An 18,618-nucleotide genomic window follows, 5' to 3' on the forward strand; every position below is an offset into this window, starting at 1 on the left:
TGGTTGCAACTGAGCACAACTGTTACAGTATATACAGTATATTTCAGACAAACAGTGTTTCTGCCCTTTTTCTACCATGTATTAGGCAAATAACCGAGTATGCTTCAGTGACTTGTAAAGTCTTTTTCAATATTATATATGCACAAAAACCTTCAGAACTAAGTGAGGAATGGCATTGAGCTTTGGTACAGTTAGATTAATCTTCCCCATTCATTAAAGTCTGACCATGAATGATGTATCAAAAGAATTCTGTAAACTGTTTGTGTTATTAACCATTAGCCGAAAGGTTACAGAAGATGCCATATAACTGCAGCGTACTGGGTTTGGTTACGGCCTTGAGACCTTTGTTGCACGTCATACCCTTCTCTCTCTCCCCCCATTTCCAGTCTGCCTCTACGCTGTCATCTGTCTAATAAAGGCAAAAAATGCCCCAAAAAACCTTTTAATAAAAATCCAGTTTTATTGCAGTTGGGCTGTTCAATTCAAAACTGGTTGATTCAACAAAAGTGAATGAGCTGTAAGAGTCTGACACATCATAAAAGGGCTCGTTATGTCATTTATTACTCTCAGAGGAGCTTTAGCATCTGTACAAGTCTGAAAGCTCAGGTCAAGGAAGACAGGATTTAGGTGACAATAAATTAGTTTGCCATTAAATTAATCAGGTTGTCAGTGGGCTGAAATTGGTCTCATTCACTCTTTATTTGATTAGACATTTGAACCTGTTCATGAATTTATCTGTTTTCTTCCTGTTGTGTTTTTGGTTCTGACCTTGAAGACGACAAGGTCATGCAGTCCATCTTGCAGAACTGTCCCGTCATCCTTCATCAGACGCACGAAGGCCATGGCAAAGTTCTTCTCGCTCTTGTCCTTGGCTGGAGACGAAGGAGACGGATTAGTAAACAGAGAAGAGTCAGGAGGGGAACACATCAGGGAAATGGAAAGGGAGGAGGAAGAACGACGACTGATTTGTATAATCAAAGTGTGCGTAATGATGCCTTGGGTCATTTTCCAAATTGCTTCCAACCATTCGGACCTTGCGGTGTCCCAGAATGCTCAGGGGATCAGAGTAGAGGAGAGTGTGGATGTATGGAGAGAACTGAGAGGCTGATACTCACACTCCTGGGAAGAGCGGTGTCTGAACATGAAGCGTAAATGAATTCTGTGCATTTCCTCCAGAGGGACTGCCACCTGGAGGACATGTAAAATAACAGATATCTTAATATTTTACGGGTATACAATGACATTCTGGGGTTTCTTGAAAGTTGTGGTTGAAATGAGGAATGCAAATGCGATATAAACACCAGACACCTTCAAGGAAACAGAAAGAAGTGTCTGTTATAGACACAATTCTACCACTAACTACTTTTAAATTGTTAGCTCTGCAGTTCCCTCTACAACACACACACACACACCTTAATTGTCTCCATCCAGCGGGGCTGTTTCACTTGGTAGTAGATGACGGATCTGTACTCATTGACCACCTTATCCCCTGCTCCCAGACAGATGGAGTTCTGGGAAAGAGGGAGAGAAAAATACAAGTCATATTGAGCTGAAGGATTTTATGTTTGTGTGTGAGCTAAAATGGATTTTCATTCTGGGATAAAGCCACGTCAATGTGCCCCTGACTATGAGAGGGTGAATAAGCGCTTGATCAGTGCCGTGCTTGCTCACTGGCCCATACCTCCTCAATCTCTTAAACACCGCACATACGGTACACACACACACTTTCGCACTTGCACACTCAACCTTAAACCCCCTCACACACAAACTAATGCGTTCACACAAATCCCTTTTCCTATTCAAACACACAGACATGCCCTGTGCGTCCTCAACCTCATCTCTTCACGCTGCTCACCTGTATGACCTTGCCCTCCTCGTCACACACCCACATGATGACCACCACGTTTTTCTGCGTTGTCTTGTTGTATTTGTCGAAGTCGCCACCCTGTAAGGTGAGGTAGATGTCATTGCGAACGTCTCCCGGCATGATGATCTCTGGGAAGCCCAGCTTGCGGGCTACCACGGTGCTGCGGTCCACCAGGTGAGGATATTCCTTCCGGATCTGAACTATGTCCCCGACCAGAGCCTTCATAGTCACCCACAGACCTGGAGGGAGGTGGGGGTAGCGGAGGAGGGAAGGTTACGGTATGTATTCATGTTTAACCGGTATACATTTTTCAGGTGCACAATCAGCAAAAGGAGGTTTGCAGTGAGACTGCTGATTGTATTCTTAAGCAGTGTTCAGTTCCTTAAAAGATACATATTCTTGATAAAAATAATTTAGACCATCATGAGACTCTCAAGACTTATGACTTTTTAGACAGATGACAGACTGATGCATGCGTGGCGCATATTGTCTCGGATATGTTGCTACCTTTAATTGGGTCATTAATCTATAGAGTAATGATTTAACAAGTTGATAGATGCATTAAATTTGTAGAGAGACTACATTTCATTGTGAGATTTCATTGAAGAATGTCCTTTGTCAGTAAAGAACCTTCATCATATCAACTGGTCTGATATTCGTTCCAGGTGCTGATTTATTGCTTACTCGCTCCTAATTACACAAGATTATGTGTACATTACTGCACAGTGTCACAGGCCTAGAAGAGAGAAATATTTTTCTGCTATCCTATAATAGTGACCAAAGTTGAGCACCCAAAACAGCTTTGGAAAACACAGGTTATGTGTAACTATCAGATACTTTAATTCAATACTTCACAGAACTTTGTGGGACCAAATATCAATAAATTTAAGAGCATTTACTTAGAAAAATAGGTGCCACTCCAGGCTATTTTAAATGAGAGATCCAGAGAGGAATTTTCATTTCTTTCTGCAGGTAAGTACATTCAAATTAAAGCCAAATGAATAAATAAGGAATTTCAAGGCCAGGCCCTTTTACAACTGAATTTTAAACATTTTAAGATGTTTTCAGGACCTGCAAAAACCCTGAAAAATTCAGCCTGAAAGCTGAACTTAAAGTGAGATCCACTTTGTATAAATTGTTAGTGTTTATCTATGAGGAGCGTAATGTTAAAGTGTTCCAAGGTGATGCGGGGATGTGAAATTTCTTCTGTTGTTACACACTAGACTGCAATCAATAATACTATAAAATGTCTGTCTACTGTTTGTGAAGGAGGGGGGGGGGGGGGGGGGGGGGGGCAAAGAAAGGTTGGAGGTGTTAACATAATAGGCAGAAATTTAGAAAGAATATGGGCTCTCAGAGCTTTCAGACAAATGATGTGAGGAAGGAAAGCATAGACAAGAACATGAAAAAAGGGGGTGAGCTATTTTAGGGAAATACATACATAGTTGGTGAAATCTAGACTCTATCACAAACCCACATTTTCAAGGCTAACCACATACCTATAGGGAATACTCTGCACATGTGTGTACTGTGGCAGAAGCATCTCAAAAGTGAGACGAAGGAGAGATTAGGGGAGAGTAAAGTTAAGAACAGACATCTGGTGTCCTCAGGTGCTCCTTCCATATCTGCTCGTCCGGGTGTTCCTTCCATATCTAGGTTATGCCCAGGGCTTTCAGGAGCGAGAGGAAAGATAAAAGCCGAGCGATATGACAGTGCAGTCCAACACGCGAGGTTACTCTATGTGGAACAAGACAGCGTCACCCATAGGGGCTGTCAAAATCAGCCATAAACGTGAGGTAGCGGGCAGCGAGAGTGGAAGCTGGTGAGGGAGAAATAAAGGGTAAGTAATATGAAAACATCGGCTCCGGGGCGAATGCTATCCATCAGGATAATGACCTTCATTCTCACCCACGGAGCAGAGAGAAGAGGCGAGGATATGATGAGAAATGGCCATTTTGTCTGACCACTAATGACTTCAGCGTACACAGTCCAGTAGGAATCTTTAGTGCATATAGGACCACCGACTTTGGCAGAATAGTCACATGGCTCACACACTGGGAAACAGAGAGAGAAGCCGAACAGTACCTTGTCCAGCGCTGTCTCCTCGTGATGCTGTCACTTTGTTCAGCAAGGAATGAAGAAAGTCATTCTCAGCAACTACCCTGGAGCCAAACAAACACACAAAAACGGTTTGATCTTTAAAATCATGCAGATGCTGAAACCTTCGATTTCAATATTGCTTTTTATTACAGGGAGGATTTGTGAGTAATAGAGGAGGAAAATAAGACATACGGGAAGAAGGGGATGAAAAACTGCTTCTCCTCATCACATTCAATCTTCCCTTTGATGAGATCACTAATGTCCATCACTGCCAAGAAAAGGAAAACAAATGTGTCTGTGATGGCAAAATCAAAGAAAATGCTATCCCTTATGTGGATTCACATCAGTCAACAATGACAGGCTCGGTGAACATTTTGTATATAAATCTCTCTATCACACAAGAGTTTAGCACACAGACCTCACTACACACCTTGGTAGCTCTTTTCTGAGGTTAACTTTTTTGAGGAAACAGTAGCCTCAAGGGTAGGAAAAATGAGTGGACGGTCACCATCAATATTTTAGTTTTGTTTGTGCAAAAGATGACTGTGGTTGTATTGGTCAGCTCCCAGGTGTAAATAGGGGTGATAATACCTGCAGCAGCAGCAGATAAATCATTGAAATTACTCTGACCTTTAGGGAATAAAAGTAAAAATGACTGAAGAGGCTACTAAAGGCCATTATTGTTGGCTAAATTGCTGATATTTGGCAGTGGATTGAGGTAAATGTATTGCAGCTTTAAGAGAGAGGCTACTAAAAACAATACTCATAAGTCTAATAACTACAAATAATACTTGGACACTTGGATTGGCAATTTAGCAGCACCTTTGACCAAAAAGAAAAAAAGTATCGGCTGATGTACCTGCCACCCCAAACGGCCGCCTCAGGCCTTGAGTGCTCTTCTTGTGGTTTGTCTCTTTCAGGTCCATCCTGCCCACTCGCACTATCTGACAGATCAGATAAATCTTCTCTCTGGACAGGTCCTTGTTCCCCAGGTCCTGGTAGAGACAAACAGAGAGAGGAGAACGGAGAAGAAAGAAAGCAAAACAATAAGTATAGAGTGGGAATAAGAGATACGAGGATGAAATGATGGAGGAAAGAGGAGTTGGGGGACATGAGGTTAAGTGGGAAAGAGACAATGCAATCTTCAAAGAGGGAATAAATCCATTCATTCTTACAGTATCTGTAGTGCTGAGAAACAGTGTGATAGTGCCCTCCTGTGGTCACTTACTGTAAAGACAACCTTCAGGTTGTTGAGCATTTCAATCTCCTTGGGGAATCCTTTGTCGCCCCAGCGTACCAAGTAGTTCTCACTGCACAAAGCATGGAGGAGAGTTGTTGTTACTGTTCTGCAAAGCTATACAATACAATATCTTAATATACAGCCACACTTAGTGTCAAAAATAGCCATTTGCAATAAAGATCATCTCATTCCCCTTGATTTAAACTTTCCCACCCTACAGGAAGTGATGAATCAAAAAGATAGAAACGCTATCTCTGTCCAATCGAGGACTGAGCGAGTGTTTGGTCCAGATAACGCTGGACTGTTTGCCTCCCTCATCTTCAGGTGGGTGAGAATCACAGAGAAGCCTGTCTGGTGTACACGGGCATGCTGTATATACAGTTTACTGATGTGACATTACGTGATTTATGGGGGAAAATTAAGTTAAAATTTCAGCTTCAGTCATCCCCTGGCAGGCATGTGGATCCACTAATGTTACCCACTGCAGCTGCATAAATTTTCTCTGAAGTGCTAAAAATACAACCCCTTCTATTCCCAATAGCATTTTCCTGACATTTAGTACAAGCATGCACCAGTCACTGACAGAGGGGTGAATAGAAAGATAGACAGCAAGACAGACACACAGATGAGGGTCTGTGGGTACAGCACAGTGAATCAAAGCTAAGAACAAGTTCCTACAACATTCCTGTCACAAAACCTACTTGAGGGAATGGGTAGCACAAAAAGAAAAAGGCAAACATTTAACCAATCAAACAAATATTACAAGAGCAAATGAGACAGGAAAAAAAACTGAAACCAGGACAAATGCCAAGAAAGTAAGAGACGATCGAACGGTGGTGGATATATTTTGAGAAAAACATGATTGATCCAGGTCTATCTTAATACTCCCAGATGCGCTGGCTGAGACTTAGATATACCCTGTATGACAGTGAGTGACAGGGCTTAGCATCAGCACTGTCAGGCACCACACAGCTCTGCCAGTCAGTATCTCCTGTCCTATAATTTGTGTTTTCTTATTTTTGGCATCCCATTGTTCTAATTTAGTGGGGTTCAACAATGGAGGAGGGTCGACAAGTGAGAAAGCAAGAGGAGAGGTACTGTATATAGGCAGCTGAGAGATGGAGGTGAGGTTAAAAACAAATCTGAACTTGAATCAACGGTATTTTTCATTCATTTCAGTCAGTAAATGGGTACTAAAAGGGATATGGAGGAGGCTAAACCTACTTCATCTTAATTTTCCCCTATTTTTATTTCATTTAATGGACAGAATTTATTTAATTTATGATCTAAATCCTTGATATACAAAATTCAGGCAAATCACATCAATATAAGCTATAAGAAGACTAATAAAAAAATGTTATCAAGACACAAACTTGTTTTCTATCTCAGAAATGTGAATGTGACTCAACGTTACACCCCAAAATTGAATCAAATGCATGGGGGGGTTAAATTAAATCTACCAGACCTCAACAATAACATCAGTGTATTATTTGAAGCCTAAACAGACACATTTAAACTTGCATATGATTCTGGGGGTTCAAATTCTCAAAACAACCTGAAAAGAATACACTGAAAAGAAAAACATCAGCTTGTACTAAAACACCTTTTGAAGCTCACTGTATGAGGGTATGGACTAAAGCTAAGAGGGAAGGCACCTGATAATGGCCCCTTTGATGGGGTCATAGAGGGACATGAAGAGCTCCGAGTCCTCTCCGATGCGACAGACAAAGTTCCTGACGAAGACGTAGAGGCTGTGGGTGGGGGAAGATTGGATCCGTGCTGAGATCCCGCTGTGGTCCGTCTGGATGTTGGACTGCAGGGGAGGACGTTAATTGGAGGAGGTTAACTCGGGACAAGGATTTAACAGGATAAAATGCCAGTCAAAAGCCTTCATTTCAAGGTCCTGACAAATCTGGTTGGCTGGTATAACAATTAATAGCTACATTCTGGGATTTACCAGCTGCAGCATCCAGATTGTGGCATTGTAAGGGAGAAGAAAATCATAATAGAGTACGTTCTCTTCTTATTAATGAATAAATGTAAAATAGGCTGTACGGAGTTAAAGTGAAGTCAAGCCAATTTGTAAAGAATTCTTTGCTGGCAGACATAATTGGCAAGTAAAATGTATTATCCATGGCATTTTCATGCAGAAAAAGTTTAATTTTACTACTTTCATAGCATAAAAAACTAAATGAAATGACAAAATTGTGATTCCACCTATTTCTAGTTCATGATAACTTTTATATCTTCCCAGGAACAGCTTCCCAGAGAAGATCCCATGGTACACATGTCTCTGTGAAGTCTAGTGCAGTCAAATCAGAGCAATATCAAAGAAGTTGACAAATAAATTAAATTTTAATTGCAACATCTGCCATCACATCCACCCATGAGATTCTCTCTCTGTCCCACGAAACTGTCTGCATGGATCTTTCCCTCCTGGGTTCTGCCTTCTCATCTTTTTCCTCACCTGCTCCTCTTTGATGCGCTCATTGATCTTGGCTGTGGCCTCCTCGTGGGCCCGAAACAGACTGATGACACTAGCCCGTTCCGGGTCCAAGATGTTCCCATTCTCGTCCCGAACCACCTGGTCCAGCTCCAGGATCCTGTAGTAGGAAGCAGGAGATACCACTTAGGCGAGGATTGGGGAGATTGATGGAAGGTGTACAAAGGACAGAGGACAAAAAAAAGGCAACAAGTGGAGGGAAATGGTGAAGGGATGAAGACACAGGGGTGACGGTAGGGAGGAGGGAGCAGAGAGGAAAGATAAGGGGAGAAGATGCTGAAAGATGTGAGCACGGGACGGGAGAAAACTAGCTTTTGATTAGATTCGCATTAAGCAGACATACTTGTTGCCATAGTCAATCTTAGAGGTGACTTTCTGCTTGAGCTCCTTGAATTCGTCACTTGGCAGAGTGCCAGACAGGAGCTGGGAACGCCACTCCATCAGCTCACACATAAGCCCCTGGATCTGCTTCACACACTTCCGTTTATTGGCCTGGACAGGTAGATGTATGGTGTTACACTCAGACACACACATATTCACACACACAAAGAGTTTTTGCTTGTTTGTTTTTTTTACCACATAGAGCAGCTTCCATATGCTTCCCCACTCTCTCAATGTGGTGGTCACCTCCTTCACCAAGGGCATCTCTGAAGACATCACTACCTCATCACCTCTGTAGTCGCACAAGAAAACATAAATTCAAAAAACATAACTTTTGGAGTCAGATGAAGACTTTTTAAGTCCACTCACCCTCGTTTTTCAATGACGATCTCCCTGAGATGGACAAAACTGGCAGGGAACACTCCCTGGAGAGGAATATGCGTGGGGGAGATGAATGAGAAAACAAAATCAGTGGTAGCTCTCACCTTTCCTATCCACTAAACTAGAAAAGAAGATCTCCCATGCATGGTCATGCATTATGCGTTATTGCAACACAGTTGGTTAAAATCAATGTGATGCACTGTCTGGTGTAAAAAACAGGTTATGTATGTGTGAGCTCTTACCCGTTGGGCTTTGTTCCTAACCAAGTGGCCTCTGAACCATCCTGAAAGACAAATTGACTGTCAGCTTACTGTAATACAGACATCTCTACATGGGCAGACCTTTGTTGTTCATATTGAAATGTGGAAAAGACTAGACCAGTGGTTCACAAGCTTTTTCAATTCAAGGACCCCTAAACTGACACAAATTACACCACGGACCCACATGTGAGAAGATTTTTTCCCAGGGTCCCCCATCAGATAGTATTTTTGCTTTCTGATGTTTTGTTACACAGTGTATGAAACCCATGACCAAAATAGCCATACATTCTGTCATTGTGTTACTTATGGATGGATTTAAAGTGAAATTGAAACCTAGAGCGGAAACTATGATGCATATACCATTTTTAACTGGTATAATAATAACACTTGTATACTACTGCATAGTAAAGTTATTTATCATGTCAACCTAAGTTGTATAAAAAGTCTCAATATTTTATTCTGTGAAGTTCAAAAAATCAAGCGACAAAAATGCAGACAGCCAACATATTTCACTTTAACTCAGATTCATTACAAACTGTCGTTCTTTGACTAACCATTGTGTACTCCACTCTAAAGTGAATTGGTCATCCTTATGTGCTCGCGGCCTCAGTCATTGGTATGTGTTTATCTACAAAAGCATTCTGGGTTTAGTTCCTTCTTACTTGTCTTCACTTTTAAAAAGGAAAACTGGAAGTCATGATCTTCGTTCTATGGACATTTTGCAATTTGTTGTTCCCAAAGTATGGACTGAATTGGGAAAGAAAGCTTTTAGGTCTTCGGCACCTACTGCTTGGAATAATGTATAATCTGATCTTCAACTTCGAAACTTAGTTACCTTGAATGAGTTTAAGGCTCTGGTGAAATCTCTGCAGTCCAGGTTGTCTTTGTGCAAGTGTTTTGTATGAGCAAGTTTTAATGTTGTTAATGTATGTGTTGTCTGTTACTTTCACTATGACTGTCTTGCTGCTATCTTGGCCAGGTCTCCCTTGTAAAAGAGATCTTTGATCTCAATGGGACTAACCTGGTTAAATAAAGGGACATAATAATAAATAACTGAGAAAAGGTATTGTTTATCATAACTGTCTGTAACTGTACAGTTTACCTACTAACTTTTGTCATTTTTGACAATATCTTTCATTTTTGTTTGAGCCAGAAAGTTTATAATATGGAAACTTTGTTTTAGGATAGATGAAAAATAAACATATCTTAACTGTTTCACTTATAAAACATATAGTTAAAGGTTATTTGGGTGATAATGGTGATAATAATAATAGTGTAATTGTTGATGTTTTGAGATTTTCTTACCATCACAGACCTCCTGGATCTGGACCGCATCTCCAACCTCGAGGGAAAGCTGCTTCTCTCCTTTCCCGACGAAGTTCCACTTAACTAAAGAAGAAATAGTTACAGTCTGATGAGGGGTGCGTTTATTAGACCGCTGTTTAATGGCGGTACAATGAAAAAACTTCCCAAGCACACAAATACCAACTGAGCAGAGCTAATACTCATCATATGAATGTTAGCATCGTTAGCACACACAGCTAACTTGATTGGTGAAGTGCAGCAGTTCTTTGAGTAACCTTGGCAACAGATGGCCTGGTCAACCTGCCACGTGCACGTTCGAGGCGATTCGAGGACATCTCGCGAGAGTTTGTTTCGCAACTTGGGGGTTCCCTTCTAGACACGGACTTTTTTTTTCCAGGCCTCCTCACCAAGAATGTATTCACATGGGCACATGATGGACTGTTGGCAGGCCAGCTTGCTTATACAATTATTTACACAGAGCTGAAATTATTAGAATAACAGCTAATTGATTAAGATTAAAGGGACTGTTTGTTACTTCTTACACGTATAAATCAATCCGGGTCGGTGTCCCATGCGTGCTCGCGTGTGGCTACGCTGTTCAGGCTCAGACTCCAACACAAACTACAAGGAAACATCAAAACCGCAAAGTTATATCTAGTGAAGCCCGTCTTGCAAAACAGTGTTGGCCGCGGTCGGAGGACGCGGGGGAGACCGTAGCTTTGGTCTGCAGGGCCGGAGTCTCTGCTGTACGCTGCTCCTCTGCCTGCCTTCACTCAGCTCGCTCCACCTCACGTGCATGCGCGCACACAACACACTGCAGAAGAGTTAGTAGCTCTGAGAATATCTAGTGAATGTACAGTGGACGTTTGTGCAGAAATAAATGCTGCAGCTCCTCCAGACCAACAGAGGTTTCCCGTGTCTTGTGAAGTGACGGGACTCCGCAGCGAGTAACATTACTGCCAAGCAGGTGAAATATAGAATGATATTGTGGTTTTAGCTGACGTGTGTCGCCTCACTGTTTTGAGCGATGCTCGTTCATGTCTATTTAGAGCGTGCAAGCGCGAGCCCGACGTTGACTTTCGTTGACTTAATGGCCACAGGTGTCGCTTTTAACAAGCATTTTTGATTCTTACAAACAGTCATTTTAAAAGAAAATCACTGTAACTATTTTGATAACTGATTAACAATCGTTTAGGTATTTTTTTAAACCAAAAAAATGCCAAACATCGTCTGGTCCAGCTTTTCAAATGTGAGGATTTTCTTCGTCTTATGTGAAAGTAAGTTTATCTTGGAGCCTGGGACTGTTGTTGGTCAGTTAAAAAATAATGAAGGTGTCAACTCAGTCTCTGGGAAATAGTGATGGGCAGGCAAAGAAAACCATTAATATTACATTTAAAGACAATAAGCAATAAAAAAAAAACTGAATAAAATCAATTAAGATAGAATAAAATTAGATCAAAAAAATTAGATGAAATGATATACACACATACAAATAAAATTCAAACGGAATAAACCAGAAATGGGCATTTTTCATAATTTTCTGACATTTCACAGACTACAGGATTAAAGGTTAAATTGATAACATTTTTACGTAGACAAATATTAAAAAATACATCCACAGAGCTCTTAGAAAAGTGCAAAATAAAAGTATGGCTCTTCCTGAAAAAAATATTCTGATTTAGTCATTTAAAAATTTTGGCGGGTCCAAAATTGTTTTGTTTATCTATGTGGAAGATATCTGATATTTGGTTCCCACTTCTAATATTGTGAGCCAATAACGGCGTTGGTATCACGTGGTGTCTCTGTGTTGTCAACGATCCAGTTGCCAGTTAAAGTGGAAAAAAACAGATAAGTGTTTTTTACCGTGGCAACAAGTGAATGCAATGGAACGGGGGACGGAGAATGTGACTAGTGGCTGAATGTTATAAATGTTATCAATAGCACCTTTAATCTAAAAAATGAATCTGTAGATTAAGCAACAATGAGTAGGCTATAATTGTCAATTGCAGCCTTAGATTTACTGTATGTGAGTACAAGCAGCAGTGGTCGCAACAGGTGTTTGCAGAAAGAATAAGCAATGAAGCAGCAGCCGCATGGCATGCAGAGCAAAAGAGTAGGCAGAGCATTAGCAGCAGCTACTGTACTTTAGGCTAGACTGCCTCACTGCTAAGAGTGCAATGGTTATCAGTTTATTGCAGAAAGTGAGCGTAGCAGTGAAACTGTCTGTCTGCACTATAGCTCAAAGTCTTGCTTTGCCCCATCCTATATTTAATAGTTTAGGCACTAAACAAGCACTTACACAGCTACAAAATGACTGCTAAATATAATTCTTACCGTATAAAAAGGTGGCACACTATTTTTAGACCAATACTCCAAATGAAATATATAAATCTTTCAAAAATGTAAACGTATATGTGTGTGTACGGTTCATAACATGATGTGGTTTCTACAGTATTTAGATGTACGACTTCAAAGCAAAAAGAATATATGTCCCTCCTTCTTCCTCCACTTCCTGTGTTGTAGTCTAACACAGAGCAGGAAGATATTCAGTCTAGATACAGTAGATAAACAGCACTTCATTGAGTAATCTCATTAGAAACTGATTCAAAATGGCTTATATAAATTCATTGCCATTTCCAACATGACTCTTTTTATATAAAGCGGTAGAACAACTTAAAAAATTAATTGTTTTCACTCACTTTCAACAATGCAAACTATATGCCGAAGTAACTGATGAATCAATGCATCGTCTGCAACAGGCCAGTGAATCTCTGCTTTCTGTATTAGAAGCCATAAATCTGTATTCTTGCTAAGTTTGTGTCCGTCTCGCATATCTAACAGAAACACATGCTGATCAACTCGGCCATATTCAACCCACATACCAGATAAGATACAGATTGTACTGAGAAGTTACGCTTTAACCGTCTAGGATTTGTTCCTGGTGCCAAAATCAATTTTTCCACACCTAAAACTGTCATTTCCGAGAATTATTAATCTTCCTGCTTCTGTATTTATGCGCTGCATAATGTGTAATGCATAAAGATTGCCTGCTAACTGCCACTCATTTCTCCATTAGTTTAGGATGTATGGTAATTTTGTTTACGATTTTATCCCCCACACAATCCACTGTAGCTCTCATAAATTCTGTTGCATTGAAGGTAAATGGTGAATATGATTTCTAGGATTTTAGTTCTTTTGGGGGAATTACATCTGGTGTGTACATCCTGAAGTTGTGTGAGGCAGTTAGCACCTGCTCACATCCTGTTAAGCAGGAAGTGATGAGCATCTATTTTTCTCTTTCTTATTTACAGCATGGATAGTTTACCATCACGTCTAAGCAGAGAGACACTATAGCAACATGTATGTGCATTTACACGTACACAAAGACACACAAAAGTGAGCACCTACTGACTTACCTACACCGTACCGCTCCACGTTGGTCCTCGTCCAAGGAGCCATGACTGCATGCAGCCCAACGCTCTATTCTGGATCCTGTCTTTCGGACTCACCAACTATTTCTCTCTGTGTGTTTTAAAAGGGTGTCTGCTAAACTTCTCACTTCTGTATTTTTTTTTTACTTTAAATGAAAGCAACAGGCCCATCCCCCCTCGCCTCTCTTCCTCTTCTGTCTCTCCTCTCTTCCTTTACTTCAGGCCGTTAAGGGGAAGTGAGTGAGTACAACAAGGTGGAGCCCTACAGAGCCCACAGGCCTGCGCAGTGTGTGAAGTCTCCATTTTGCTCATTTGGACTTCGTGGATTGGCCTATTTATCTGTATTATAATTGGATGTAAAAAATGTTTCCTGTTACAGAAGGGTTGAACCGTGATATATATAGTGTGCAAAATTACCCACAACTTCTCATTAGAGCAGAAGAGGGCCTGAACATGTTTTTGTTTAAGATGCATATGTTATAAAATGTGATAGAAATCAGGTTATATTAGTGACCTATTCTCAAATCTGAACTTCATTACTGGAAACCACACGGTGTACAGAGTCATTGAACCGTTAACTTCAATCGATAGTCTGCCAGCTCACACTGTGTACCCTCACCTCGTCTCTTTGTGCATCATCCTTCAAGCTTGTGAAGTCCAAAGTGTTTGAAGACGTAGCATCACTGCTTGATGTTGAGTTCCTGTATAGATGACTCCACCTGAATCCTGCTTTGTCCTCACCAGTTCTCTCCTATACCTACACAACAAGAAAGACTGCAGAAATCACCATGATCAGACCAGACAGTATTAATTGGATGTTTCCAAAAGATCTTTTTCAAAAATGATGAATGTAAAATGCTTATATCATATGTTACAAGAATTTACTATTAAAAAAAAGGGATAACTTATTATAAATACACATATTATAGCAAATTTTCTCTAATTCAGGTTCAGTAAATGACATTTGTGTGGGCTGGTCATCAGTAAAACAACAACAAATCTTGAATTTGTAATACAGGGTGTTTGTCATCTGATTACCAATCTCTGACTTTATGAAAAATCTTTGTCTTTTGAAACATTGGACAATTCCAGAGACGGTGATGATGATAATCTGTCTTACTGTTGTTGCTAGAGCTGTCGCGCAACAGGTGTTCAGCATTCATATTTTCTCTATTTTGTTTACAACAAGAATATTAAATTCATTGGATATTCGTCTTTCCACTCAGGTAGTTGAAAAACAACATGAAGGACTGCAGCTGTGATCCTGCATGCAGCAAATTGTCATCAGCTTGAGAGTGCTTATTTGTGTCTCTTCAGTAAGCAGAAACACAACAGCAGCTCAAACAGCATCTGGACTCCAGCTGTTTGATTTCACCAAACACAGTAAAGATAGCGAAAATATATAAAATAATGTAGGTGTTAAGTCGTTTCTGAATTTGCTTTGTTTTGCTCGACAGTGTGCCACCCATTACGGTCCCTGATTTGTTTTTGCATTAGTGAACACCTGTCAGCAGTTCAAAATATGTTCATCTTTGGAGGCCGATGTCCAGTTTACAAACAGATATGTACATTAAGATCTACAAGCCGAATGACAACTACACAATCATCCGGACAAAGATAAGCTAGTTAATGTTATGTTAACTGAATACTAACAAAACGTCAGCTAAGACTGCATAATTAATCTACCAGTATCGTGCAAAATGAAACCCATAACGTTATCTTTGTGTCTGACTGTATGCTATATATACTACAATTCAGCTTTTGAATCTTATTCACTATGCAGTGTTTAGTGTTATCTTTTGACACTTGCAGTAAAAAGCCAGCAGATGGCTGCCTTACCCTTTATCCTCCAAAAATGGCCGACTTTCCCATTCCCTATTTAGTTTTTCAATTAGTTTCAGACTTTGATTCTCATCGTTTTGATCACAGGAGGTTGGCACGGGTTACCATGGTTACAGTCACCAAGGCAAAGAGGCTCTCAGGAAGTGACGATGTAAATTACTGCTCACTGTGTCCGAAAACATACTACTGTTTATTCACACAATAGTATGTTGATAGTACACATATTGGGTATGTAGTGCACAGTATGTGATTTTGGACGCAGCTAATAACAACTGGCAGCAGCCATCCATAACACATACTGTAGAACCTATGATTATTACTGACCACTCCCTTAGTTATGATTATGCACAACACTCTTAAATGGTCAAGTGGACTTTTACTATATTATGGATTAGATGGTAACATTTTGCATTCAAACACTCCTTTTATAAACTAAAAATCATCCTTCACTCGTGACAGGTTTTATCATCAGCATGACAACCTGAATGAAAGGTTCCCTGTGGAGTTTTTGACCTCTAATAGCGCTATGGAGCTGTTTGTCTATCTCATGCAGGTGCATGCGACAGGGAAGAATAACACTCCTAGCAAGTAAACATGGATGTAAATAATGCAGGATTTAAATTACTTAAAAATGAGCTTTTCAAATGTTTCATGAGGAAGGGAATGCATTCAAAATGTTTGTTAGAGCAGTGTTTCCCAAACTTTTTTTCAGGAGACCCACTTTTTAAAAATGACAAAGCATTGCGACCCAATTCACAACAGGCCTCATCTTTAAATCATTAGAAGAGCGAATTTGTGCATAAATGAACGTTCCTGGCCATTTTTACTGCCTTTTCCACATCACCTTATATTCTCTTGAACAGGTAAACCAGCCAGGTTCGGCCAGGTCATCTTTGGTACATTGTGTAGCTTGGCTACATCTCATGATGTGTTCCATGGTTTGGGATTCGCCACACACACATGCATGGGAAGTTGTTATTTTCCATTTCTTCATGGACACCTTGCAGCGTCCTTCGCTGGCCCGCAGGCGGTTCAGTGTTTTCCAGACAGCCCAAGGTTGATCGTGGCCGGAATTGAGGCATTCATCTGTGGTGATGCCTCTCTCCATCCATTGGGTTGTCTGGCTGCCAAGGCTGTTCCACTGGTTCTGCCATTCAGTAATCCTGGCATCGGTTGGGGTGGTCTCCAGAACTTTAGTGGTGTCCAGGAAACTGCTCCTGGAGCTGAGCCGTTTCTGGGCAGTGGGGTGCTCATGAAGTGAGTGCCTGGTTTGACCTGCTTTGTGCGCTCGGCTTTTGTGATGACTGCTCTGCGAAAGTCAGGGGGAGCGATGCCAGAGAGGGCATAAAGGCAGAGTACGGGGGTTGTTTTGATGCACCCAGTTACTATCCTGCAGGTCTCATCAGTAAAACAAACAGAATATTATACTCGTCTTTCATATTCGATTCAAAGTAGGCTACAATTATCAGAACAAAACAAACATTCAGGCTCCCTCATGTGGCTCAAATGTGTACTGCAGATATAAATGTTAAAAGACTGGAAGAAATTCTTTATTTGGTGACCTTAATAAAACCTCTTACAACCCACCTGTGGGTCCAAAAATGCAGTCTTTGGGAATGGCTGTGTTAGAGCTTTAAGGATACACACAATGCTTTTTGGTGAGTAACACTCAACTTTTGGCACCTTTAAGAACTATTTTACAAAAGTTAATCTCTAATCCTCTTAAGACATTTCTATAACCCTAGCGTTAAAGAATAACTTGAGTCTAACTTGAGATAAATTTTCCCTGAGTTAAAATCTGGATGACTTAAATCAGTCCAACAGGACAGCGTGGAAAGCTAAACCCAAGAACAGTAAATAAAGGTAGTGTGACCATTCTCCTATGTCCTTAACATTTTCAATCTGCCTATATTGGACAATCAAAGTAGCACTTATAATATAAAAGTCTGCTTTGCAGGTTGGCGCTCAACCAATGAGGCTGTCCAAACTGGACGTTTGAAGAGCCGAGCTTTCACCACACATTAATATTAGCTTCCACTAAAATGCTGAAGAAAAATCTACAGTATTATTTAGTTGTAATTTTCTGTCATGGGTCCTGTCATCACCACCATTATAGAGAGGACAGCAATTGGCTTCACTTCCCAGACCCCAGAGGTTGCCCCACTGGATGCAACTAGTTTAAAACTCTGCCAGGCCTATGTCATATTACCTATAGATTATAAAATAACCAGTAGGAAAATTCTGGTATCTGCCGTAAGAAGTACTACTAACAAGTGGAACTGGTAGTTGAGATGCCACAGGTATGAGGCTGATGAAAAAATATATTGAAAAATACTATCACAGGGCTGACACATAGAGACAGACAACCATTCACACTCACATTCACACCCACGGGCAGTTTAGAGTCAACAATTAACCTGCATGTCTTTGGACTGTGGGAGGAAGCCAGAGAACCTGGAGGAAACCCACGCTAGCACGGGGAGAACATGCAAACTCCACACAGAAGGGCCCCAAGCCAGGTTTGAATTTACGACCCACTTGCTGCGGCGACAGCGCAGTAACCGCTGCACCACCATGCAGCCCTATAGCTTGTTGCTTTAAAATGCCATTTGCCAGTTTTCATTTGAGAAGCATTTGGATTTAGACAGGTTTTTTTCCCTCCATCCTCATATGTAACATCAGTAATTGATTTATTGGCCAAATTTGTCTTGCCTGTTTGCCTGCAGCTAACACACCGAACAAATGGCTGATTTCCTGAGAAATGACGTCATTACTTAGCAGATCCGACAGAGGGTGGTATAGAGTTCTAAATCATTAGTCATTTTTTGTTTTATTCCCCTGGCATTTCCTCATCTTATCTTATCAAGATATGGCATATTTTAAACACTGTTGACCTAGACAAGGAGCTGTGGTTTAACTTCCCATAATACAGATTTATATTACAATGCTAATGGAATTTGAGGTATCACTGCCAACTGCCTTTTTCACACTACCAGTTTAAATAAACTGGTCCCTTTCCTTACTCTGCCTTGCATGGGAACGCTGTGGCCCAAAGGCGTCACAGCCAAGGAACACCCAACTATGGTGTTAATTAGAAGACATAAAAAGACATCGCACTGTCGACCCAGAGGTGGGAGCGCCAATCAGGTATCTCCACCAGCTCAGAAAACATCTGAGGGTATGTTGTTATGGAAACAGAGCTTGTCAACACACTGTGGATTTCAACACTGACAGAAAGTTGAGCTTAGAAACATTAATGTGCAAGGGTTGGAGGTGACACTTGAAAATAAGTGACAGAGTTTGTGTGC

The 18,618-nt window shown here is 40.8% G+C and overlaps 1 protein-coding gene across 2 annotated transcripts in view; it reads right to left on the bottom strand.

Annotated features, from left to right (window-relative positions):
* The window catches only part of LOC119494924 (dedicator of cytokinesis protein 2-like), a 120,433-nt gene extending 106,204 nt beyond the window's left edge, over positions 1–14,229 (bottom strand). Inside the window, exons 1-17 of one of the 2 annotated variants that reach the window (XM_037781154.1) lie at positions 14,088–14,229; positions 13,454–13,807; positions 10,038–10,121; positions 8,715–8,755; positions 8,461–8,516; positions 8,287–8,383; positions 8,054–8,202; positions 7,675–7,810; positions 6,863–7,020; positions 5,196–5,277; positions 4,827–4,962; positions 4,160–4,235; positions 3,953–4,029; positions 1,856–2,106; positions 1,413–1,511; positions 1,116–1,188; positions 769–872 (exon numbers count right to left, since the gene is read on the bottom strand). In XM_037781154.1, coding sequence (XP_037637082.1) covers positions 769–872; positions 1,116–1,188; positions 1,413–1,511; positions 1,856–2,106; positions 3,953–4,029; positions 4,160–4,235; positions 4,827–4,962; positions 5,196–5,277; positions 6,863–7,020; positions 7,675–7,810; positions 8,054–8,202; positions 8,287–8,383; positions 8,461–8,516; positions 8,715–8,755; positions 10,038–10,121; positions 13,454–13,496 — 1,662 coding nt within the window. In that variant the 5' untranslated portion in view covers positions 13,497–13,807; positions 14,088–14,229. The remainder of the gene's footprint in view (positions 1–768; positions 873–1,115; positions 1,189–1,412; positions 1,512–1,855; positions 2,107–3,952; positions 4,030–4,159; positions 4,236–4,826; positions 4,963–5,195; positions 5,278–6,862; positions 7,021–7,674; positions 7,811–8,053; positions 8,203–8,286; positions 8,384–8,460; positions 8,517–8,714; positions 8,756–10,037; positions 10,122–13,453; positions 13,808–14,087) is intronic. The other variant, XM_037781155.1, reaches the window with a different exon arrangement.
* Positions 14,230–18,618: the final 4,389 nt, after the last annotated feature.

The sequence above is a fragment of the Sebastes umbrosus genome, chromosome 9 (assembly GCF_015220745.1).
Source record: "Sebastes umbrosus isolate fSebUmb1 chromosome 9, fSebUmb1.pri, whole genome shotgun sequence".
Taxonomy (NCBI): Eukaryota; Metazoa; Chordata; class Actinopteri; order Perciformes; family Sebastidae; genus Sebastes; species Sebastes umbrosus.